At 37.1% G+C, this 26,421-nt stretch overlaps 1 protein-coding gene across 3 annotated transcripts; it reads right to left on the bottom strand.

Moving 5' to 3' along the window:
* Positions 1 to 165: 165 nt before the first annotated feature.
* On the bottom strand, positions 166 to 26,011 carry eps8l2 (EPS8 like 2). 3 transcript variants are annotated; one of them, XM_058408252.1, is made up of 21 exons: positions 25,766 to 26,011; positions 17,691 to 17,741; positions 17,176 to 17,222; positions 10,388 to 10,452; positions 8,834 to 8,995; positions 7,065 to 7,214; positions 6,685 to 6,764; positions 6,097 to 6,197; positions 5,919 to 5,995; positions 5,588 to 5,714; positions 5,365 to 5,453; positions 4,808 to 4,882; positions 4,591 to 4,739; positions 3,303 to 3,441; positions 3,077 to 3,111; positions 2,648 to 2,753; positions 2,435 to 2,563; positions 2,270 to 2,348; positions 1,796 to 1,979; positions 1,511 to 1,643; positions 166 to 1,147 (listed from the first exon to the last, which is right to left on the bottom strand). In XM_058408252.1, the coding sequence occupies exons 2-21, from the start codon at positions 17,723 to 17,725 to the stop codon at positions 1,073 to 1,075; spliced, it is 2,037 nt and encodes a 678-aa protein (XP_058264235.1). In that variant the 5' UTR covers positions 17,726 to 17,741; positions 25,766 to 26,011; the 3' UTR covers positions 166 to 1,072. The 3 variants fall into 3 exon arrangements, with proteins under 3 accessions (XP_058264235.1, XP_058264234.1, XP_058264236.1); XM_058408251.1 differs by lacking the exons at positions 17,691 to 17,741; positions 25,766 to 26,011 and having other exon boundaries at positions 17,176 to 17,448; XM_058408253.1 differs by lacking the exons at positions 17,176 to 17,222; positions 17,691 to 17,741; positions 25,766 to 26,011 and adding an exon at positions 10,779 to 10,846.
* Between the last annotated feature and the right edge of the window lie 410 nt (positions 26,012 to 26,421).

The raw sequence follows: 26,421 nt of genomic DNA, 5'->3' as shown, positions 1-26,421 counted from the left end.
ATCTTTTCTCTGTGTATAAAAGCATTTACCATACGTTTATACTATTTACTAGTTATACTAGTCTTCAACTCTGGAAATATGAAAAAAAAAAAACAAACCCGAACGAACGAAAAAAAAAAACCATTAACAAATCTATAAAACAAGCAAACAAACAAATATATAACATTACAAATTTGCAGCTGCTTTTATTAATGTTCCTGCATCATTACACATTCATTCAGTCATCTTCGGGACCTATTCATCAGGTTCACAGACCATACTAGGAACACTGGGCTGAAGGAGGGAATAAACCCTGGACAGGACACTATGCACATACATTTACACACTCATTCACACCTAGGGGCAATTTAGCATAACCAATCAACTTACTGGTATGATTTTGGGAGGTGAGAGGAAACCGAAGAACCCAGAGTAATCCCACATGGACACTGAAACAAGCTTTGAAATGTTGCACAGGCAGAAAGCAGAGCTCAAAACCAAAACTGAGACCCCCGAGCAGTGAGGTGGCAGTTCTACCCCTACATCATTATTTAATGACAAAATCAGCATTTGAACATTACATGTGCCGACAGGATTATTTACTGTACATTTACAAATAAGTAGCATTTGAAAGACAAATATCCAGGTTTAAAATGACAATGACATGAAAAGAAAGTAACATGAAATGCAGACTGAAACACAACTGTTTAAAACACTAGAAACTCAATCATGGCCACCTGTAGTGGCTAATTTTGTCTCTCATACACACTTTTTATACAGAAGCAAAGCTAAATATTTTCCCCATAATAAACAAGTATTAAGAAAAATGCTATGATATAATCAAAACAGAGGAATCTCTAAAAACAAAATAAATAAAATTAAGTGTATACAAGCCTAGCATGTGGCCATATTACTTATGAATGTACTGTATGATAATGTAAGACATACAACAAAGATAAATCAGGATTGTGCACTTTGTCAACATCATTTCTGAAATTCACCCATGTTCTCCATTTATTGTTATTATGAGTTATTAATATCACAGAAGCCAGACTGCATTGCTGATTGTTTGATTCATTTTACGGAAATACAATCATTTGGAGGCAGAGGCAATTTTCTCCCTCTGTTTTATCATGATTTCCTGCAGCTCCGAGTCTCCTTGGCTCCTCTGATGGACAGAAAGAAGAGAAGTATTGACTTATTGTCACTGTTTTATTATAATAGCTTAAACTAAGAACTGAGCAGGATTTTAGATTTCATGATTTTTGACTTAGATTTATGAAAACAGGAACATTTAAGGGCAGTTAATAATGAATAATTCAGTTAATAAATACATAAATGAATAAATGAAAGAAAGGGAAATAAATCAGCAAATGTTTATACACTGACTGTCCAGTGGGGGGCAATAAACAAGCAACGATAAGAAAAAATACTGTTTTAGTTTATACCTAAATTGAGCTTGTACACATACAGTCAGTTGTGATCAGGTGATTGCTTTGGGTTATAAATGGTGCTCTGTTTGATAACTGACCTCTAGTTGGGATTTTTGCACAGTGATCTGGCTGTAGACACGTGCCCCTTCTGGACCACATACCGCCTTCAGTTCTTCCTTATTGAGGGAAAACAACTGAGCACCACTCAAAATTCCCAAACAGTCCACCGTCCTGGGAAACACAGAAAGCAGTAAACATACACACACACACACACACACACACACACACACACACACACACACACACACTGCATCAAAGAACTACTCCATGTAAATGACTCTCACACATGAAATAAACTCTCATGCAGAAGCAAACAGACTCACGCCTTGGAAAATTCCTTGGCTTGGAGCCAGGCAGTGACATCAGAAGCGGATGAATTGAATCTGAGAGCAATGGCAGGACCAGAGTGGCGCTCCACTTTGAAATTTCGAGTTGGCGGTTGGTTCTTACTGGAGGTGATCTTTTTCAGCAGCTCGTCGTTCACTTCATCCATCTGTTGCATGCGGACTAAAAGAGAAGCACAGTGAAACATGTAAAGCCCTCCTGCAATAGGCCTGACTCCACACATGATACCAAATTCACCCTGCACACATTTAAATATTATAGAATAAAAAAGAAAATGGCTTGAACCAGTGTTCACATGTTCCAACCTAATGTTCTTTATAAACACCATTCTGCTTAGTGATTTGTAATTGCTCAATTTTCAGCTAGCCCTTAATTTTAATTGTTTAACGAGTAAATAAATGCCAGAAACTGGCTGATGAGTTATATAATTAATATTTCTCAGATAAACTCACAATCTTTATTCCGTGGAGATCTTGGTTTTTCAAAACTGTTTCCTCTCCCCAGAGGGCTAGATGATGTACCTACAAAAGACTACAGACAGACAGCCAGAGGATGTGGGATTTGTGCAGGATTCCCATCATATTGACCGTATATATTAATCACTGTGAGAGTGTTACCTGGCTGTACATTGGGTCCACACTGTGAAGATCCTCCAGTGTAATGAGAGTTAAGGTGTTAGAAGGCACTAACCCCACTTGTCCACTCCTGTTCCTCAGCTTCCACCACTGATTATCACTCTCAATTACCTTAATAAAGATAACGATCAGTAAAACTCATTTCCAGATCAGCTCACTCCAACTAACTCTGCGGTTATCAGTTCACATTCTCACCTCCAAAATCTCATCCTGAAGAACAGAGAGCTCATTGACATTGTGGGCCACAAAGCTGTAGAGGACCTTGACATATCTCCGGCCAGAGGGAGTTCCTGTGAAGGACCTATAGAGCACAAATGTTTTAAATGCAACTTTTAAAGTCAACCACGATATGAAAAATTACAAACTGGTTTCACATGCGTTTTAAAATCAGCTTAATGCAAATTCAGTCTGTAAAATAAAAAATAAAATAAAATGCTTAATATATATAAGTAGTATATTATAAATGCTGTAAAAAGTCTATAAAATAAAACAAATAAAAAGAAAAGAAAATACAAATAAAGGGTCCTGAGATGCAATTACTCCACATCTCTTAACTTAAACTCCTAACCAAACATACCATAACATAACTTCCTTGAAGATAATGTTTTAAAATTCATAGCTCACCCATTTGATGACAGTGAGGACTGTGAGCCAAAAAACTGAAATAAAGGAAGAAAAAAGGAAAAAAGGTTTGCTCACAAAATTAAGACACTGTAAAATCATATGCTGTTCCAAGAGACAGGTGGCACTGTGGAGCTCAACAAAATGATCTCTTATCACTGATAGAGTGATTTCAGTAGTATATAAGTATGACATAGCTCCTCTTCTTCAATTCATATTTATTTCTCACCTCTTCTGAGGAGACAGACAACACATCAGAGCACTCAGTCTCCCATGGTGACATTCGAAACAGCTCGACTGGAGGCTCCCAGCCATTGCGGAAATGTGGGATGTAGAGAGGAGCACACTGTTCCCTGGGCCAATCAGCTCTGAGAGAGAGAGAGAGAGAGAGGGAGTGAGAGAGAGAGAGAGAGAGAGAGAGAGAGTGAGAGAGAGAGAGAGAGAGTGTGTGAGAGAGAGAGAGAGAGGTACAGGGAGAGGGAGAGAGAAGAGATGCTCGTTGAGCAGGAAGACATGATGGTGGCTGGAAATAAATGCCAGTGTATTAGAAGAGCTTGTAAGTCAGATTTTCCAAGTAGCACCAGTAAGCAAGTTATAAAGAGTAAGATTCAGTCTAAAAAAACTTGAACAAGATTTATTCCGCTTAAAAACAGCCTCATAAACTTGTACTTAAACATCATTTCACCCACTGGACAAGTCTCTGGAGCTTTCCATCCAGTACTACTTAAAAGTTTTAGGTCTTTTGTATTACTGTGTCAAAAGAAAACAATTATTTTTTTTTAGATAACCAAACATTTATCAAAAGAATGCAAAACAAACAAACTACAATAAATAAAGAATTAAATAAGTAAATAATTAATCAATAATTTGTATAGAAAATGTGTATTGTAAAAGCAACCTATAAAGACATTTTATAAACCATTAAAATTTAAATACCTGTGTAACATATAAAATATTACATAATAGAGCACTTTTTAGATTCTAAAAAAGTGAAGGCTATCTGGTAATACCTGTGGAAACAGAAGCAAGCAAGTGGCAGGTTCTGCAAGATTACCAAATATTAATCTGTGTTAGTTTATTACTAATCATTTATATGAAGCGTTTAAGTACAAAGCTGACTGTATAAAGAATAAAGATACACACGGGCAGTTCTAACACTACCATGAGGTGACACTGGAACTGTGAAGGGTCTGGGAATGAGTTGACTGATGGGTGATAGTGAAACTGGCTTTTTTTTATAACATCAACATTCTCCAAGCTTAAATAAAACAGATGCTATGCTTATTTTTGATGAAAAACTGCAATTACAAGAAAAATAATTTGATATTGTGTAGAGGGCCGCTATCACTGATAATCTATGACCTGCCTGCTGATGCAACTCATTACTAGCTTCGGTAGATGCGCTATTCCAAGAACATCATCAAACTGCGATCTGGGTGCAAAGGCATGCTCTGACAAACCCCAGGAAGACCAACACCTTCACTTTAGATGAATATAGTAAGTAGTCCCAATATTACCTGGGTCTTGTCCAGCCATCTCCCAGCAGTTCAAAAAGAGTCATCTCTTTAGGAGTCAGATGTCCTCGCAGGAAATCCACAGCTTCACGAGACAGGTGAGGAGAGATGACTGAGCGAGCAAGGTCAGGACTACCACTGCCCTGTAAGATCTACAGCAACACAGTTATGAGCTGTTGCTAATGAAATTTGTTAGTGTGTACTTGTATGCAATCCTTACCATCTCAAGGGGTCCAAACAGGAAGTGAATGAGTTCTGCAGCGTTAGGATTCTGAATGTGCTTCTTCAGTTTGGCCTGTAGATGGAGTGAACAAGCATATGACTATTGCTGGTACCTGCATTCTTCCCTGTTCATGCCTTAATTATATTAAATCCATACAGAGTCCATAATTAAGGAAAGTTTTATGAATTAAATAAAGAGCACATGAGTGATATCATATTATCCAGTGATTTGACCGAAGTGACCATTACATGTATATGTTTAAAATTACACTGAAGCTATAGACCTGTTTTAAGCATCATTATTAATGAAATCTGTGGTCTACTATGTTGTTTGATATGGATTCAGTACAGGAATAAAAGCCTATGGAACATTTTATTAGATTAGTCTTATACATTCTAGGGGTTTAAAGACATTGGTCATTGTGGTATGATTTATTTTTTCTATTAAATGTTGCTTGCAGTAAGTCTAGACACTGACTTGAACAAGGAAAGGGCTTGTGTGTGTTTGTGTCTGAGGGCGTGACGGATAAAAGCAGGTTCTTTAGTGAAACTCACCAGCAGATTGAAGGAGAGCTTCAGTTTCTGGAGACTGTCAATAAACTCTGCCTCAGATGGAGGTTTAGCTCTTAGTGTCAGCATCCCCTCTGCACGTAAACAATAAAGAAGAGTTATGATTAACACGATTTTCTAATAATATTAAACAATACTCAAATTTAAAAATAGAACAAAGAGTAACAATGATGACTGTATGCAGGAAGGAGCAGGGAACAGTAAATACCCGCTGGTCCTCTTTTCTTATTTTTCCTGTTCTTGTTACGCTGGTTGAGCTGGGCGAATGCTTCTGTGGCTTTTTGCAGACGTGCCACAAAGATCTCAATGTCATCCAGAGCACAGTTCAGGATTTGCTAAACAACAAGCACACACCCATACAGTTAGAGATAACTGCAGTTACATCATCAAACCTGGTCTGTGGTTACCATTCACCTGATGTGCTCAATGCTCGCTCAAGTGGTTTTTAGCCCTTTGCATATGTTTGTGTGTGTGTGTGTGTGTATGTGCGCGTGTGAGAAAGAGAGTTCCTTCTGATGTTCAGTGATAGCAGCACTCACCACTTCCTTCTCAATGCGCTGGGCTAATTTCTCATTGGATTCTGTGTCCTGCTGTACTGAACTTTGTCTTTCTACATCTGGCACACACACACACACACACACATGAACAGGTGTAAATTAATGAAATTTATCCAAATGATTTGAGATAGCATTGCATGTGTATGTGCCTAGGGCTCACTCTGCATGTCCACACGCCCCTTCATCCCTGGAGAAAATTCTTTTGACTCTGAGGGTGGGATGATTGTCTCCCGATGTCGCTTCATTTTCTCCTGGTTCACCCTGCAACAGAAGACTTTGTGAGTGTGTTTAGTATCAGCAGGATGATTATGGTTCTCGCACATATAACACCAGAGCTCTAGCTTTTACAAGTTCAATATATGAGCGGATTGATCAGTTTCAGTTATATGGTGTTGGGTAACTGTTTAAGACAAGCAACAAAAGAAACTAATGGTACTCGGAGTTATTAATTACACAGAAACAGAAAAACAAACACAACACATCTTCTGGCTTCCTGGTTCTGCTATCTCTTTAATTTCCTTTTGTCCAAGTTGTCCAAATACTTGTCCAACGTGTTTCTTTCATGTTGATTTAACATATTCTAGCATGATTCATATAATCATCACTGAGACTGTTACAGTCTTCTGTTAATTGGTGTAAAATGAACCAGAACTAAATCCTTTGGCTCATATTTTGTTCCAACTCAACTTACTAACTGTATGAAACCATATACCAGTTTGCTTGTGTGAGAGTTACTGACTGAACTTACTTTAGTGTTTGAGGTCTCATCTTTTTGCCATTTTTATTGTCTCCCAGAGCACTGTCGATGTCAGCGTGCACTATTTCCGCCTGAAACGATTGAAAAGATTTCTAATTGCACTGTGTATTGCAGATATGCAGTTACACATTTTTAGTAGAATAATGCTCTTTGATGCAGATATGTTGATATGATTTAAAAAATATCTATTAGTACAGAGAGTTATAGATAAGAGCCCATCAACACTGCTGAGCTTAATGAATTTTTTCATAATAAAACATCTGAGTGCAATTTACAGGAATAATCTATGTATGGGCAAAAGGGCACTTTATCTATACCATAAAGGTAAAAAGAAGCTAGAAATGAGAAAGATGAGCATTTGTGGGCCTCACCTCCACCTCATCACAACAGAAGAAGTGAATGTCTGGTCGGTGCTGCTCACTGTCCTGGCAGACCAACAGCAGGACAGACGGGTACCGTGTCTTATTCAGCACTGTCTGACTGTGATGGACTGTGGAGAGAGGGAAGTTCTCCAGCTCCTCCTGTTGAAAGGAAAGAAAGGAATGATGGGAAATGTGACAGAAAATAAAAAGAAAGTAGAGAGAGAAAGACTGACAAATCAAGACAAATGCACAGATAGAAATATAACTAAAGTGCAAGGGCCAGAACTTTGGAAATTAATAACTTATGTATACATTATACAGTATATCTGACTGCACTTTTACCCTAAATACAAAAAGACTATATACACCGATCAGGCATAACATTATGATCAGTGAGAGGTGAAGTGAATAACACCGATTATCTCCTCATCATGGCACCTGTTAGTGGGTGGGATATATTAGACAGCAAGTGAACATTTTATCCTCAAAGTTGATGTTAGAAGCAGGAAAAATGGGCAAGTGTAAGGAATTGAGCGAGTTTGACAAAGGGCCAAATTGTGATGGCTAGACCAGTGGATCAGAGCATCTCCAAAACTGCAGCTCTTGTGGTGTGTTCCCAGTCTGCAGTGGTCAGTATTCATCAAAAGTGGTCCAAGAAAAGAACAGTGGTGAACCGGTGACAGGGTCATGGGCAGCCAAGGCTCATTGATGCACGTTTGGAGGGAAGGCTGGCCTTCCTCAAATTGCTGAAGAAGTTAATGCTGGTTCTTATAGAAAGGTGTCAGAATACACAGTGCATTGCAGTTTGTTGCGTATGGGGCTGTATAGCCGCAGACCAGTCAGGGTGCCCATGCTGACCCCTGTGCACCGCCAAAAGCATCAACAATGGGCACATGAGCATCAGAACTGGACCACAGAGCAATGGAAGAAGGTGGACTGATCTAATGAATCACATTTTCTTTTACATCACATGGATGGCTGGGAGGACAAACTTGGAATCACATAATTGTAAAGATGCCTTTGTATGTTGTAGCGTTAAAATTTCCCTTCACTGGAAATAAGAGGTTGAACCCAAACATGTTCTGGCATGACAATTCCCCTGTACACAAACAAGGTCCACTGAGACATGGTTTTAAACCTTTGGAATGAACTGTAACACCGAATGTACCTCAGACCTCTTCACTCACTGACTCATTAAAGGTCTTGTAGCTGAATGATCACTAATTCCCATAGCCACAATCCAACATCTAGTGAAAAACCTTCCAGAAGAGTGAATGTTTAAGAATGAGTGAAAATTAAACAAATCGGTTCATCACTGCCATTAAAACCCCAAAACATTTTACTACGCTGTGACCTTTAAAATTTAAAGTAAACTATGTTTAAATATATATCAATTGTTATGTAAGCAGTTCCTAACAGGGTTCTGAAGGTCTGTGAAGGGTAAAGGTCAGTGCAGTCTGAATAACACAGAGTCAAAGTGCAAGACCACAATAAACACCTCATTTCTCGATCCAACTTTAAATGTTTAAAGCATAGATAATGCTTCAAATTCTTTGTGTAATCACAAATTCTTTGTGTAATTACATTAAAGTGGTAACAGAAACCAGCAGTGAGAAAGTATTTTACACATTTGCACAAAACAGCAATACTGCAGTTACATTATTGAGATTTGAACTTCTGTAGTAGCCACCTTCTTACAATATGACACACAACAACAACAGCAATAACAACAACAATAACAACCAATTTACAACCAATTAAAAAACTAATGTTCTTACCATGGTGTCGCAGTCTAGGAGCTTGATGGCTTTGTCACTGACCTGCAGCAGCATCTCTTGAGTCCAAATTTTACCTTTAGACTCCAGAAGGATGAGTTTCTTTATTGCATCTTCTACTGTGGCTATTGATTCAGTCTTGTCCATTATAAATGTGGAGAGATGCTAAAAAGCATACAGTGTACAATGTTATTACACACTTCAAAGTTTCTTCCACTATTTAACATGGCCTCTGCATATTATTTTTAAATTTATCTGCAAATGTATATGTAACATGTTAAACCCCATTTTTAAACAGTAAGCTATTCCAAAACTGGCCTTGATCTTATAAATATAGCAAAAAAAACACGACAAATTCCACATTTTTGTGCTGACTGGATACTAAAATACAGTATGACAATAACCATGAAAATAAAGTCTCAACCTTTCCTATTAATTCTGTTCAATTCTGTTCTGATCCTTTGTGCTTTATAATGGAACCTCCTCACCATCAGAAGGAGGTTTGGACATATTTATTTACCCCTGGTGTCATGGTAATAGCCACACCTTCTTAGTGTTTCAGTCATTTGTGTGCTCTTTCTGCTTCTTCGATTAGCCAAGCAAACATTACAATACAATACTTCATACTGTTCTATACTTGTTTATACACACACACTGCTTTGTTTAAGAGAGAGAGAGAGAGAGAGAGAGGGCAGGAACACAGCCATATTTGATTAAACACTTTTGCATCAGCTTAAAACCTGTGAATACATTAAACTTGTAATTTAAACAAATGCTAACTTATCTGAATGTTAATCAAAGCCTGCACTAAGGCTGGAGACAGGCTTTAAAAGACAGACACAACTCATTTTAAGCCTAATGATCCAAATAATGCAAATGACAAAAAGCTGAAAAAAGACGTTTGATTAAACTTTACTTCATCACTTCAAGTATCACTTCATCCAAAGTTCTAATTTTTCTTATTCTAGTTAATACGGTCCATTTTAACAGTACACAATAACATCGCCTTCAAAAATCTGCTCCCTGTAGATCTGAAACCACATCCACAGCCAGTGTCTAATGATCATTAGTCCAGAGGGCAAGAATAAGCACAATCTATCAAACCATAGGTAATGTGTGTGTTCTGTTACGCAGTTCTCTCAAGCGAAGCAGATCTCAGGACCAATGATCTGATATTTAAATGTAAGTTTAAGCACGGAAACATGAAGACAGAACATTGTGAGATTAACACCGATTGTTTGTGCTTGTTCAACTAAGTGTAAGTATACGGTATATGACACAGTTATTAGAAAAGTGTCTGTGTTTTTATTAAACCAATAAAGTGATTCACTTTGGTAACATTTTATAAACCCTTTTGCAAACCAGTTACAGTAAGTGTTTTATTGCATTATGATATAAAAAAGAACTGCCTGGTGCTTAAACATTAACTAAGTTTACAGAATAACTGGAAAGACAGCGAGCATTACACTGCCTTTCTCTGTTTTAGTACAAAAACACAAGACACACTCAGTAGAAGAAAAAGATAGAAAGAATTAATGTAGGAGGTGGCTGTCCTACCTGGACGTGGTACTGAGACGTTTCTTGCATGATGAAGTTTGAGTTGGAGTATTTCTTGCGTTGTTCTGGTGTGGAAAATAAAAAAAAATGTTTTATTAATGGAAATATAAATCATTTGTGAGCGACTAAGGACACACACAGGACTGCAAACCAACACAGCTGTAATACATTACTACAATATAAACAGAGGTATTATCAACAAGTATAATACCCCAAGACAACCAGCACCAGTTATTTTAAGTCATTTCAGGATTTCTTTGAGATAATGTTCCAATATTCAAGTGATTTCTTTCACAGGGAATCACATCACACTCGACTTTCTAAAAATCTAGCAAGTGAAAGTGTTTAGAATAGATTAGTTTGTATGTATACTCAGAAACTGTAGACTAACCTCGATGCCACATTGTGGTGTAATTTTGTGAGTTCAGACTAGTCACGAAACAGTAATAAGGAAGCAAGCTGGAAGTAACACATAAATACACACAAACATAAAACAAACGCTGTTCTCAATATTAAAAACACTGCTAACATATTCTACTAAACTCACAGCATTCTCACATGACATTCAACAAAATATTACACTAATACTTACATTTTTTAATATTTCATTCAGATTCATTCTGAAGTAATGAAAACTCCTACCAATCTAACAGGAGTCAAATTCAATTCTCTAGTGAAAAAGTCCACTCAGGAGCCCAGGCCTCAACCGTGTGTCTGAACGTTTCTTCCATTTTGAAAAGCACTGACAGGACAACAGTACACCACAATTTTCAACAGGATCAAAGGCCAGATATTATAAGATCTGCTCAGATATGGCTTCCTTCTCTCCTTTAGCCATCTAAACTCTTATCTGTGTTTGCTTTACGGCAGAGGCTATAAATCCTTTCAAATCTAGCTAGCCTCATAAAGAAAAAATAGCACCCATAGAGAGAGAGAGAGAGAGAGAGAGAGAGAGACACACACACACACACACGGATTATTAAGATGTGAAACTAGCTTTGACAAGTTATATACTGGTATTTCAGGAAAACATCTAAAGAAATGCATATATTTATAAGGACGTTTCTGAGGGAAAAGGGTTTTAATTAATTGGGTTTTAATTTAATGAATTTACTCAGAAATCCATATAGTACATGAAGCACATTGCTGAGGATTCTTTATTTTGTATTTTTTCTTCTTTTTTTTATTACTCTTTGAGCTTTACTTACATACAGTTTTAACACACCTCGTCATGTCTCAGGCATAGTCTATAAACATTGAAGTCTATAAACACCATGTGATATAACAATAAATCAACATTTTCCTCCAAAATTCCTTCACCTTGTCCCATATCAAAAATAATTATAATAATTGAAACAATCTTAAACAAGAAATGTAACTAAAATGACTATAAATGACCTCCCACCGCTGATAGTCATGTTATATTCAAATGTTCTGTGCAAAATATTGATAAGGGTTAGAGTGTTTAACAGCCTGAATGAGGGCTTTCAGAGGTCACTGCTTTTCATCATGCAAGTTTTGACATGTCAAATACGTCTGAAGGTACTGAGGCTAAATTCTGGACAGCAGCCAAATATTATTAAAAATTATTGCTTTGGCCAAAACAGATTTATTTTGCCATTGATGCATCTACTGTAAGAAACCATAAATATATTTCTGCAAAATGCAGGGAAACCAGTTTAACACACATGGTGGTAAAACAGACAGTTTGCCTGAATGTGTCTAAAACATTTGCTTGCTAGCTTTTTAAAAAAATGCATTAGTGGTACACATTTGTGCAATATTCTAAGAGAATTGACTACTAAGTTTTTCTGAGCATCTTGATCGATCTGTTGGCTTTTTGAAAGTCACTGCACTGGTGTTTTGGTGGAATATGTTAGGAACCTTTAATGTGTTTTACTTTACTCACAATTTAAGATGATGAACTTTACTTATAGCTGAGATATGTGTGAAAGATAAACATATTTCAGTGTAGAAAAGCCTTTAGTTTATAGAACATCATACAGCAAAAAATAATCAAATTATGTTAATTTTTTAATATTTTTCTCAGTTATGGACATTAGGATGTAGTGGGCAGCTACATTTTCATCACAGCCAGATGTGCCTCTTGAACAGTCCATATTTCCAGATTTTTTATTCCAGATTTATTTCTTTTGCTATTATAATGAACTTCAGTCTTCTGGAAGGCTTTCCACTAGATGATGAAGCAGGAATGTGGGGATTTGTGTTCATTCAGCCAAAAAGGCATAAGCAAAGTCAGGCACTGGTGCCAATGAAGGAGGTCTGGGGTTCAGTCAGTGTTCCAGTTCATACCAAAGGTGTTCAGTGGGGTTGAGTCAGAGTCAGGGTTCTGTGCAGGACATTTGAGTTGAAAAAAATTGAAATATTGTACTTTGTAGACTGCAAGTCATAATGCAGTGAGCTACATGCTAATTTTTAGTAGATCACACTAAGCAGTCATAAACAAATTCATGCCAGCATGCACACTGCTTTTATCAGCAATTCAGTCTGCTTAATTATGGAGCTGTCAGCTTATTGCCTTCTCCCTAGTGAACTAGTTCAGTTGATTTAGTTACTATGGAGCACCGTATCATTTAAATAAGTCCCACTTTATTTTTAATTCTATTTATCCAAGTTATTTTTTCCGTATTTGACTGATAATAGCCTGACAGGTCCACATGACATTTATATCAAGTCATAGCAGCACCAGCATTATCTTTATTAATAAATTAATTAATATTCTTTATTATTTTATTTTTCTTTATTGTTTTTATTTTATTTTCTATTGATTATTAGTCATTTTATTATTATACCAACAGAATTACAGCAGAATGAATGTAAGAAAGAATACTCAGTTATGGCTTTTAGACACCACAGGTTATGTCAGCTCCAGGTTATCTTTCTTTTTACTAGAAAGAGCAGAGCAGCTGAGTGTGCAAGTGCAGTCACCTTCTTCTCTCAGGTTAAGGAAACAGGGCTAATCATCACCATTAAGCTAGCACATGTACCGATCATCTAGCTTACAGGATACTATATCAGACAAACATCCCCTCCTCATCTCCTCTTTCTCTCTGAGTACAAAGGCTCTTCTCTCACTTCCTGCTCTCCTGATCCATCCCTCACTTTAATGATACTCATGTTATCACTTAGAGGAGTCAGTGGGACTACATGTAGCTGCTTATAAGGAAGTAAAGCTGTACACATTTTCATGACTGACATTTACACCAAATGTTTTACAACCAGCCATGTTAATGACACATGGGCTTCACTATAATCTGACATAGTGGAGCTGAGCACACTGCTTTCGGTGATGATTTCTACTTCTCTCATTTATTTTAAGTACCAGTGAGGTAACTCAGTGGTATTTTACATAATCACATATGGTTAGAGTTTACATCTACCATTACCAGGTAGATAATATAACCTGCAACATTCTGGATATTTTAGTGGTGATATCACAGCTTTAGTGATGTGGATACAAGGGCAAATATTTGATCTCGATAGACAAGAGTCCAATATTCACAATCACAGTAGAAAAATAATAGGTGAAAAGCCAATCACACTGGTGTCAGTTTAATACATAAGATCATAAATGAGAAAACAGGCCAAAGGTCAATGACAGAAAGAGTGACAAATAGTTTATAGATTGAACACGCTAGGGCGTGAGGCTCATTCTTTTTTATGTCTATATACTTGGATTTATATTTATTTAGTTAGTCAGCTAGATAGCCAAATAGATAGATAGATAGATAGATAGATAGATAGATAGATAGATAGATAGATAGATAGATAGATAGATACACAGAATTATATATATATATATTCTAATTTTTTTACTTATATAATTCTTCTGTAGATCCACGTATAATAGTTCATGTTTTACTGGTTACAGAGTTTGACTGGTTCTGTTTACACACTGGTAAACTAAACCATGATATCTCCTCACACTCAAAATACACTTCTCTCATGATTAGATAGACCTGGTAGCACACACAAAAGCGACTGTTATTGCTTTATTATTCCTCCTTTTAAAAGCGTGTGTGCAAGTTATTTTAAGTCTTTTGTAAATAATGTAACGTAATGTAACGTAGAGATGTTCAGCACAGGAAATGTCTAGATTCTCTTGGCCTACCTAGGAACAACAGTGTGCTACCTTTTTGGATCACTGCTCTGTGACTTGGTCATGAACTGGCAGGATTGTTCAGGATGAGCTACTGCTGTCCTGAAGTGACTACCACAGAACAGGTAACCTTATCTGTCTCACCTGGACAGTATGATATTAGTGCTTTCTTCAGGGTCATTCTGTCCTACAGAATACTTTACATACATCTGTTTACTTTCATAGGAGTTACACACATATTCTACACAATTCAGTTAGAATTGAAAGACCTACTGAAGAAGGAACACAATGACACTTCAGTCATATCTTAATTTTAAACCTTTCGTATATAATCTAATCCTATAAAATCTTGTTAGAAGGCCAGTACACCTGTTCTGACAGATCCTGTTGAGACCTATCAGTTACAGGTATTAACTCCGGTGAAGTTTCCATGCCAACTTGCCTGAGAGCGCCTGCTGGATATCGGAAATAAAGGTCCCGTGCCCATGTGCACGGGACCATCTGTTTAACATAGTCATCCATCTCCAGCAAACTGAAACAGGCCAACACAAACACAGTATGGCATGTCCACCACATGCTCTCACACCATCACCAAGCGCCAGCCAACAGCCTACATGGTCACAAACACCTGAGTATAAAAAACACAAGCTAAAAATGTCTACAATGAAAAACAGAGAAGATGAAGTTGTGAAATAACTGTTGAGGTTTGACTCACTCAGTTCATCTGGAATTCAAGGCCTCTGTCATTGCAATTAAACGCTTCACAGTTGCAACTTCTCTCACTGTCAAACTTCTCATGCTTTCTGAGAGCTCAGATAATCCTGTGTCTACAGAGCAGGTAAGAGAAGCTCACGGGTCAGTCAGCATGCATAAAAGGTATTAATGACAGTTAAAACTTTTGCATAACAGAGCAAACACGATGTTAAGCAAAAAAGCATATTAAAATAAAGTCAATGATTCCACTTAGCCAAGAACTTCACAGCCTTTAAGTTAATTCATTCACAGATTTTGTTTCCTCAGAAGTTGTTAAGCAGCATAAATCTTTTACTATCAAGCCTGAGTCACCACAGTCTGTGTACAGGTCAAAATTGTGCTGCAAATAAAGTTACACAGTAGATCCAATTTTGTATATTTTCATTCTTTTGACCACAGACCACAGTTTTATTCTGAAGGCTGGTAAGTGCAGACATACCCTCAAAAAATCGTCACAGTAAATCAGACAGAGAATAAGAGAGTCTCTAATCTTATTCTGACCTCAAGACATTAAGGTATGTAGGTCTAACAAATACCTGGAAGCCTTACAACAGTAACTTTGCAGATTTCTTTTTAATGTACATGTTTCTTTGGGATCGTACTGAATATGGATAATAATCATAACAGCTACAAGCATTTATAATATGTACATATTGTAATTCTACTAACAAACACATACAAGCATGTCCATACAAGATCACCTGCTGGCTTGGTGTGCAAGATATCAGTGACCATCTGTCACACAGAAACACATACTGTTCATTATTATTCTCTCTCTCTCTCTCTCTCTCTCTCTCTCTCTCTCTCTCTCTCTTGCTCTTTCTCCACAGATCTATATTTGTATGTGATGTTTTGTGGGAGTTTACCACAAAAAAAGAATGAAAGAATGTGCTATTGTTCTTAGTTGCCACAAATGGACACCTCCTTCTGCACACGCTCTCGCTCAAAGCCTCTTTTATACACCTTACATGACCGTGCACACACACACACATGCATTTTTCCAGCCACACTCATTCCAGACACACCCAGGTTCGGACAGAGCAGGACTGTGCACCTTTAGACAGGAAAACACACACACACACACACTCAAACATATAAAGTAAATGATTGACACAGCCGTTTTACTACAAGATCACAGGAATGCAGTGTACAAGACAGATTTTCTAGATACTAAGATCAGCAAGGACAGTTGGCATGACCCTGCCTGAAAAATTGATATTCAAAACCCACTAGAATTTCAGAAGATTCATTTGGGTATTGCCGAATAGAAAACAGAAAAAAATAGAAAATAGTTGTTCATACTATCAGTTCAACACTTTCCACTTTGCCTGCGCATTCATTTGATTATCAAATATCAGTTGTCAGATGTAATGGCTTGGGGCAATCTGAATTTCACTGAAGGATTATATCAGAAGTAATATCTCTGTGGGGTAAAGTGCACACACTAATAAACAGCCTTTATACTGCTGGGCACAATGATGTTATTTAATTATAATGAAAATATTCATTAAAAAATGCCAATTAACAAAAATAAATAAATCAAAGTAAGGTAGAATGTTTCCAATGTATAAATTTGTGTCAACTGTTAACTGCAGTGAACACAATGAATGCAGTGTTATAGGGAACAATTCAGTTGCCATTTTGAGTTTGTGGACGTCGTGAACAATTAGATAATTAAAAATCTTAGTGTTAATCTTAATAAAAGCTTCATTATGTGATTAGACTTTGTTGCACGTGTAAATAAGTATGCAGCAAAAAAAAGAATACAGTAGATTATTATTACAATACTATATAATCTGTTTTTTGTTTTTTTTTACAAAACTATGAAAAACAAAACAAACAAATAAAAAAACAATAGAAATCAATAATAGAACAACACAACAATAGAAAAAGAGCATTTACATTGTGTACTTACCAAAAAGGGCTTTGGCACTGATCTTGCTGTCAGATCTGGCCACCCCACTGCAAAAAGAAGCAGAAGATGATGGAGGAGGACGATTCCTGCTCTTCATCATTCGAGCTGGTTTTATTAAACAATACTTCCACTACCTAAAAACACACTTTCACTGCACTCAACTGTCTTCACTCTCAAAATTAAGCACTTCAGTACTTTGTGACAGAGATTTCAGTTCTGTGGCTTTACTAGGCACGACTGGCTAAGATTATCTATCTACAGGTTCTCAGGGCATATGGAAGCAAGAGGAGGTGTGTGTGTGTGTGTGTGTGAGAGAGAGAGAGAGAGAGAGAGAGAGTCCAGTTTGAATGGCAAAGCAAACATTCCCTAACAGTGCCTCTCTGTCCGCTGGGACCCTGTCACATACACTAACACAAGTTGACGGGCGCACACATACCCACGTCTGTTCAAACAACTCTTAGTAATTTTTGTTCATGGAAATCATTTGCATGTGTTTGTAAGTAGGCCAAACTCACTTGGTCTGTCTCACTGGAGGTTCCATGAGGTTCATGCTCTATGTCATCCACCTGAGAAAGACAGGGAAGAGAAGAGCTAATATGTCATTTACATAACATTAAAGTCTTCCAAGTTTAGTTCCTTATGTCAGTGCTAACATATATAGTCATAACTCCTAAAATGGCACAGAATCCTTACACTTAACTGCATAATACACATTACATCAGTGATATAATGACAGTTAGGTGTCAAATCTTATAAGACTGTTATATGTTGAAGTGAAATATTAAAATAACTGCAATCACATTTTACCACCAGGTAATACTTTTTGCCTTGCTACTAACAAAATGTAGAGCCTGAACATCCACAAGCATCATTGGAATTATAACTATCATTATGAGCAGATGAGAACAACACCTAAAGTTTTGGCAATAAACATCATCAGCATGTTTGGAAAACAGAGTGAACTGCATACAAGGAAAATCCACCAACCACACTGTAAAATATGGCTGTGGATCATTGATGCTGTAAGGGTTATTAGCATCTGGTGATATGGTGAAATACATGACTGCCATTTCATCCTCCACTTTCTACCCTCCATCTGAAAAGCTGTGGTCTGACATGAATTTGTTGTTCACGATTCTTTACATGTATTTCCAAACTATTTTCTCAGTGCTGTTTCTTTATTCAGTAGAGACATTGCCATATGTTTAATGCTTATCATTTTGAGACCACTACTATGCAAAAATGCATGACTTTTTTATATTGAATAAGATAAGCACAATATTTTGAAGCCTAAACCCTATACATATTTTGTTAATTTTACATATTTATTTCTGAACATTTTCAAGAAAGGTTACAAATAATTCTGTGTTTGACTTCGTAGTCCAACAAAGGAGAAGTATTTTGGTATACAAGGAATGCAAAATGTAAAATAGCTTCATTTGTGCAAACTAATATACTCTAAATAAAAAAAAAACATGTTACAAAAGACTTTCCAAAACTGTAGACCTTGCATGGAAGACTATAAACTTCATCATTAATGAGGCAATACAGTAACACATTCCCTCAAAACAGACAAAAGGATGAGAAGAAAACTAACCAGAAAGACTGCCAACTTTACCACATATAACATTACAGGAGCTGGAGGAAATCACATATCAGGGAAATAACGTATCAGGGAAATACCATTAACTCTACATGTGACATCAATCTCTCTTATCTTTCATATCTGTGCTATAGAATCAGGTAGCCAGAGAGAAGCTTTTTCTCATGATGTGTTATAATGTGTTATGGTCTGATGAGACCAAGGCAGAATCTTTAGGGCATAATTCCTAAAGATATGTAGGTTTGGTGCAAAAAACCCTTTAGCTTGTAGACCAAAGAACATCATGCCCACGGTGAAGCATGGTGGTGGCAGCATCATTATATCGGGGCTATTCATGGGATTGGACTGTAGTCAAGATAAAAGGAATTAAGGATAGCTCCAAATACCAATTTCTGTTAGACTGCTAGATGATCACCTTCTAGTCTGATAACAATAAATGATCCAGTCAGACCGCAAATCCTAACCAAAACCTGTGGAATGACTTGATGATGGCTGTACACAGGAAATCCGCTCACAACATGACAGAAGCTGGAGCATTTTGCTTGGAAGAATGGAATAAAATACAAAATTGGCTAATCAAGATGTACTATTTTGGCATAGAAATAATAATAATAATAATTCTAAAGTGGCATCAATAAGCTATCAGTTTATTATGGTATTACATGGCTGCATATAAATGTCACTATTGTCAGAAGGCTGGGCACAATTCTCACTCAAACCTCACCCAAATCCTGAAGGCTATTTAAAGAATCCATTAAGTAAGTTTCAGTGAAATGCAACAAAACGCACACTCCTTAAAAACCAGATTAAATCAACGATCTGTGCTGAGAAGTGTCCCTGCATGATCTAATAACATTCTAATGAACACGCAATGAATGATATCCCTGTTTCCCAGATTCCTGACACGCCATTTTCTCTCTCTCTCTCTCTCTCTCTCTCTGTTTTTTCTGTTTTTCTTTAACTTGGACTCAAAGACACTTTTTCAGGGTTTCTACATAGAGATGACAGAAATGAGTTAAGCATTTCAACTGAAAAGGAATTCATTTCTGATGAAACAGATACAGATATTATAAGGTAAATATCAGGGAAATAACGTATCAGGGAAATACCATTAACTCTACATGTGACATCAATCTCTCTTATTTTCTATTCGCTTATTTTCTTATATTCTCTTTTATTTTCAGTCATTTTGTGTGGCAACATTAACATTGGATTAGGAAACTGATTAGGAAACAGTCACAGATTTACTTTCCCTAAGGCTTCATCTCAGGCTCAGACTTCATTATGCTCTGAACATAATGGGGATTTGAGCAGTCTGATAAAAGCAAGAAAGATTTCTTATAATACAAAATCTGCTTTTCACAATGCAACTGAAGCAGAGGCATTATGACCTTCAGGGAAAAAAAAACACTCACATACACACACAAGTCAACGATTCACTAAGACACGACTTGGGGGTTGACAGAAAGAATAAAAGAATACCAGGAAATGTAACACACAATGCAATGGGTGCAGATAAACACAATTCGAAAGGATCATTTCTAAGCATCTTAAAAGATGAGGGTTTGTAGAGTATGACCTAAAGTAGAATGGGGAATAGAGTCATCACTTAGGTTCCTGCTTAAATATATGATCTTTTATCATCCTCATAGCCCTGAATTCAAAATGCAGGTGCATTTCCCATGCCTCCTTTACATATGTACCTTGGAATATTGCTGAGTTAACATTCCAGGGATTGCTAGCTGATTCCCACTTTCACATTCACAAATCATTCCCAGAGTCCATCCTGTTCATACGAGCATTAAAGTCTTATAAACACATGATGGGACATGTAATGTTTTGAGTATTTCGAACTTCTTGATGCTTTGTTTTGAACAACGCGGCTTAAGATACGTCACCATGACAATACGGTTATCAAATTACACTGCATTTTACAAAATAGCAAAGACAGACATATGGGAAATACTTGGATCCACCGCAGTAACACAATAATCCTGTTGTGCTTTTTCTGACACTGCAGTTGTTATAGATTGTATAATCCCTCAGATTATGTTTCCATTTAAATTTTAATCAGGTAATCTGTAACCTGTAACACAATACATTTTGCAAGTAACATTCCCTTTATTTAATTACTGTTGCGTAGGCAAGACACAATTACAAAAGTCAGCAACTTAAAAATAAACCTTTACTGTTTTTTTAAATAACCTTTTCTCTTATCTTGAGTATGGAAGTGAAATGTTACAGATATCAGATGCAAACTCAGCAGAAGCTAGAATGCAAATGAAATAATGATAATCTAGTCAGACAGGCAGTTTACTGTTGAAGGTACACTCAGACTGTACAAAGTGTACTTAATGATAAAAGAAAAAAAAAATCAGCTGCCCAAATAATAGTATTTAAAAACAAATAGGCTCAACAGAAGAAAGCAGTGTTACCCTCAACCCTCAGGCATAAGACTACTTAGAGCCTGGTGCCCGTTTACCTGCCTGCATGAGTGCTCTGGTATTTTTGGCTCAGCTCTGGGGAACATGTTTATTCACTTTTATTCACAGTCATTTTTAAAGCTGCAATGTGAAGGTTCCTCCCTTCCTAAGTTGTTTTTTTCCAAGTGTTACTCCACCCTTTCTGTTTTTCATTCCTGATTTACAGTTGACTCTCTGTGGTATCATGGAACAACGTGTTAGTAGGGATATGTGTGTGTGTGTGTGTGTGTGTGTTTCTTCAGGTGAGCAAAATGACAAAACACAGATTGTACTGAATAAGTGTCTATTCTTCTCATTTAACTAAGGGCCTCATGCAGGTTAACAGTTAATGAGTAATAGTGCTGTAGTCTCAGTACAGCTGGGTTTATAAAATGAGCTATAAAAGAGCTCTTCTATAAGACCGTATAACTGTAAAGCATTTGACTTTGTAACAGTCTGGGGGTCAGAAATGTTTATACAGATAAAATGGCACTGGGGTGTCAGGACCGCGTTTCTATCTTTTTATGCAGTCACATTAAAACAAGCCCTAAACCATGTAACTGTTTAAACAATACTTTATTCAGGACCTGCTTTCTCTAACAGCATTTTAACAGCCAGTCTTGGGCCATAATGTGTATTTTGGAACACTTTAACTGATCTTATAGACAAAAAACAAAACTTTTCACAGTGTCTGGTCACGGGGGTGTGTGGTATCAGGAACATGACATTTAACATCAACTGTTCCAACACATTATATCAATGTTTTTTTTGTTTGTTTGTTTTAGCAAACAATCAAGGATAGATTTTACAAAAGAAAAATAAACGAAGGTACAACAGTAGAAGATGTGACAAAAGGTGAAAAATATCAAAGGATATCTGGGGTCTGAGACCTGAAGGAGTTCTGAGGGAGTCTGAGGCTGATACCCTTGTAAATCCACTTACATTAGAAAAACCAAAAGCACTGAGATCTCTTGCAGCAGGTTTCAGCATCAATGATGCAGCAAATTAGTGCGTCTGTTTCATGACAAATCTGTCTCTTCTGCTGGGAAAAAAATATTTACAGCCTGAACATAATCTAATTGTCTGAGCCACTGATTTCTCCACCCTTTATGTGAGATCGCACCTGTTGTTGCATACAGAATGTTGTTCTTTGGACCATGATTATCTTTTGGCCTCTAATGACTAAAATTAGAGAGCTGCTTCCATTGTCCTGGGATGACCTGTCAACTCAGCAGATGAAGTCAATGAGATAAGACTGTGTGCCAATTGGTTGACTGGTGAATAGAAATGCAATTTGATAACCCGTCACAAGCAAGAGTGATTAACCCCATATCTGAAATGCACTCATGCATGTGTGCTTATGGGGCAAAGTCTACACTTAGCTATAATGCTTTAAGAAAAACACAACAATATTCTTACATTAGACTCATTCTTAAAATAGAAGATAGAATTAGACATTAAACTTGAATGCAAATCACCCTTTTCCTGATGGCTCACTGGTACATTAACAGTGGAATTCCTGTTAAACCAAATGAGAGGATTTCCTTACACACATTACCTGAAATGATGTCACTTTGGTGTAATGACTAAATGGAAAATTCTGGAAAGAGGTCTACAGAAATGAGAGTAACAACACCACTCAGTCATCAACCCCAACAAGACATGGTCCAAAGAACATCATTCATATGACAACAGGTGCAATCATATCAGGAGTGGATAAAAAATGGACAAGTATCCAAGTTACACAACCAGAGAAAAGAAATAAACCATACTGTACTTCCTACTGACTTTTTCATATCACACTCAACTCACCTAACAGTTAAACATATCAAGATAGAATTAATGTACTATTCAGCCTCTAATCATATTTTTACATTGCCATGTGATGAGAGAACTCTCCACCTTATAAATAAAATATTTACCAAAACAAGGGAAGCATATTGGAGCTGTTGATTTCTCAGAATTTGTCACTGTATATAATGTCAAGACAATCAACAACGCTTTTAAAAAATGAACTGGTCAAAATGAAGAAAATAACTCCCCAGAAAAAACATGCATGGAGTTCTATTTCATTATTGCATTCATTTCTGAATCTATAGTCACAGTAGCACTGGTAAATACATGGTCATATCATTCAGCTTAAAAAGCCACAGACAAATGTGTCGCCGCTCCACTTCATGCACTTAAGTTCGATTTGTAAGCCTTGGAAAACAAAGGAACAGGTTGTAATAATGGTCTTTTACTCCATGTGCAATGCAAATAAAGATGCCTTTCATGAGCGTATAACACAGACCAGTTGGAAACAACAATGGGCAACTAAAGAGCTTCATGTTGCCCTATCAGTAACGCTGATGACTGGAGCGAAAGCAGCTTTGTCTTTTCTGATGAAACCAGCTGAGAGAACATATGACAACAGGTCAAGAGGAAGTGCAGGTCATAAATTCTATCTGTTTACCCTTTAGTCCCATCAGGTCTAGGTAAAATCCCCAGGGATAAGGAAACACTTTAATTTTTTATGAAGGCCTGACTGGACAAAAACATTGGCAGACATCATGCAACACAGAAATTAGGATTTTACTGTGTAGCTCAACTGATCAGCTACAAAACCAGTAAGACAGAAGACAAAAGTCTTAAACTGAAACTGCCAAAATGTGAACATTATTATAATTAGTGTGGAATTTATAATGGCTACAAAAAAGAAAATCCACTAAAATCATACCACAAAACCTGCCGAACACCTGTCTAACATTCCAGTTACAATACTTGCTTCCTGGAAAGTGTGTCCTGCTTAAGTAGTGTTCAGTAATGATGCGCTCAGTGTGGTGTTGAATTTTACACTGACTTTGTTTAGAATACTGTCCCTCTCATGTGACAAGCTCCCCGGTTTTCCAGTTTAGGCCATGTCTCAAATCAGGCACTATGTACACTACATACTTTATCTTGTAGGGTTAGTAACAAACTTTTGCACTAATCAACAGAAAAGGACAATTACATTTTGCCCTAAAACTTTTGCTCTTAATTGCATCTGCTGCAGCATGCAGTTCACTGTAGTGTTCTTTAATGGCTCCTCCCCATCGACTATCTAGAACCATTTCTAAAATAAGTCACAATAATATATTTAGAGTGCAAATGCTGCATTCACACTGGCAAATCAGACAAGGTGTAGTAAATTATTAAATAGCAGAATGATTTACCAGAACTGCTAAAAACTGAAGAGTGGAAGACTGGGAAGAATATCTTACAGCACAAAGGCTAAAGCTAGCAGCAAACATTTTAGAGTTAACACTTTTAAATTTAAAATGAAGCTGCTCTGAATTATTTAAATCATCTAAGCTAGTTGTCATGTAGTACAAAAACACCCTTCTGTTTGAGAAAATCCATACACTGAGCAGTGAGGTACATATTATACAACAGTGCAAGTTTCCTGTATGAGCCCAGGGCAGATTGAGCATATGAGCAAAACGCAAAAAGAAAGTTTTTTTAATCACACATCAATTACGGGAGGATCTTTACTACAAAGACTGTTTGTAGTCTATTTTATTAGGATCATCTCATACAGTGTGGTTCGTGATAATATTAAAAGATGTGCTGTAAAAGCACAGGCTAAGCCTAGCTTTAAAGTAACTACATACATGTACATTTGAGACACTCCTCCATTAATAACAGTTTGTGAACACCTTTCTTTTAGACGAACATCCGTGTAAATCGAGAACTGATCAGATCATTTTGCTCCTTTTGTCTTTTTCCCCATAGCTATGACTGAACAGGTTCGAGCAAATGAAATCTTACTCTACCAAATAATTAGCAAAGAAATCTGGTATCTTAAGAAATATATTTGAATAGCTGCTAAATCAGCAAGACACCACAATTTACAGCAAGCATCCCTGCATGTGTGTAGTTTATTTCTGCTCTGTATTGTGCATTTTTAAGATGATGTACTTCACATGTTCTTTTAACTGATGGTCTCTTCTAACAGTCTAAGTAAAACAATGCAGATGCTACATGACAGGAGACCCTGTACTACAGCCACACACACACACACACACAGGTGCGAGTCAAACGCACGGCTCATCATTAGCACTAAGGATCAGTTCAGATGCTTTTTGAAGTTTTTGAATGGAAGCATTCTCATTAGATCACACAGAAAGAGCAACAGTCTACACCTACAAAAAAGAACGAAATACAAGAAGGGAAAGAAACAACTCGCATTTGTGCGTTGGTTATCAGCTTCTCCTGGAAGAGCCGACTCAATGAGCCGACTCGTTCACGAACGACACATTACTAGTGTACAGTAAAGTTGAGTGTGTAGGTTAAAGATGAGAGAAGTGTCATAATAACTTCATGGTGCTCTGGATTCGTCACGTTTAAATATTTAAATCCACTGTAAAATAATCATGGTGGTACATTCTGGTAGAGTTTACAAAGAAAAAGCAGCAGCAAGGGACATTTTCACCCTGTGGGTGGTTTATTATCTGATTAACAAACATCAAACAAGACTCACAATAAAAATAATGAATAGACTTACCCGAGGAGAGGAACAGATCCAGTCCACTGTTTAAACGACCGTTTTTAACTCATTAATAGAGAAATAAAATGTGATCAAGGCGCCATTTCAATGGACAGACTGTAAGCTGTGGCGCTGATGTGGATCTGAACCCGGTGTCGCGGGTGCTGAATAGTAGCCAAGGAGACGCAGCACCTGCACTCACGCGGAAAACAGCGAGAGAGCGCGCGACGCGCATCAACGACAGGTGCTGGGCAGGGACCTCGCGCGGTGGGAGGTGCGATGGGGTTTGATTGACAGGTGAGCGGTGCGGCTCTACCTCCAGAAGAGGACTCACCGGAGGGAAACGGGAAAATACCGATACCACAACAACGCATGGTATGTTGATCATTTGGTGTGTGATTAATGTATAACGTGGGCTACGTGTGAGATCCTACAGTCCTGGCGAAATGAGCGTGAGATCGAGTTGTGTACACTTAGTATCACCTTACCTTGTAAGAGTAACCATCCATGAACTTTTGTTTCATTATCTTAAAGATTCTTTTAATTCCAGCTGAAAAGTTCATTAGAAATAACCACTGACAAAATGAAGTCAACTGTGAATTTTTCTTTACATTTTTACGGATAATAACATGCCTACATAGGCATAATACATGTAAAATGGAAAGTACATTCCA

The sequence above is a fragment of the Hemibagrus wyckioides genome, linkage group LG14 (genome assembly GCF_019097595.1).
Source record: "Hemibagrus wyckioides isolate EC202008001 linkage group LG14, SWU_Hwy_1.0, whole genome shotgun sequence".
Lineage (NCBI taxonomy): Eukaryota > Metazoa > Chordata > Actinopteri > Siluriformes > Bagridae > Hemibagrus > Hemibagrus wyckioides.
Note: the sequence above shows the minus strand (reverse complement) of the source record. Positions and strands in the feature narration are given on the sequence as shown.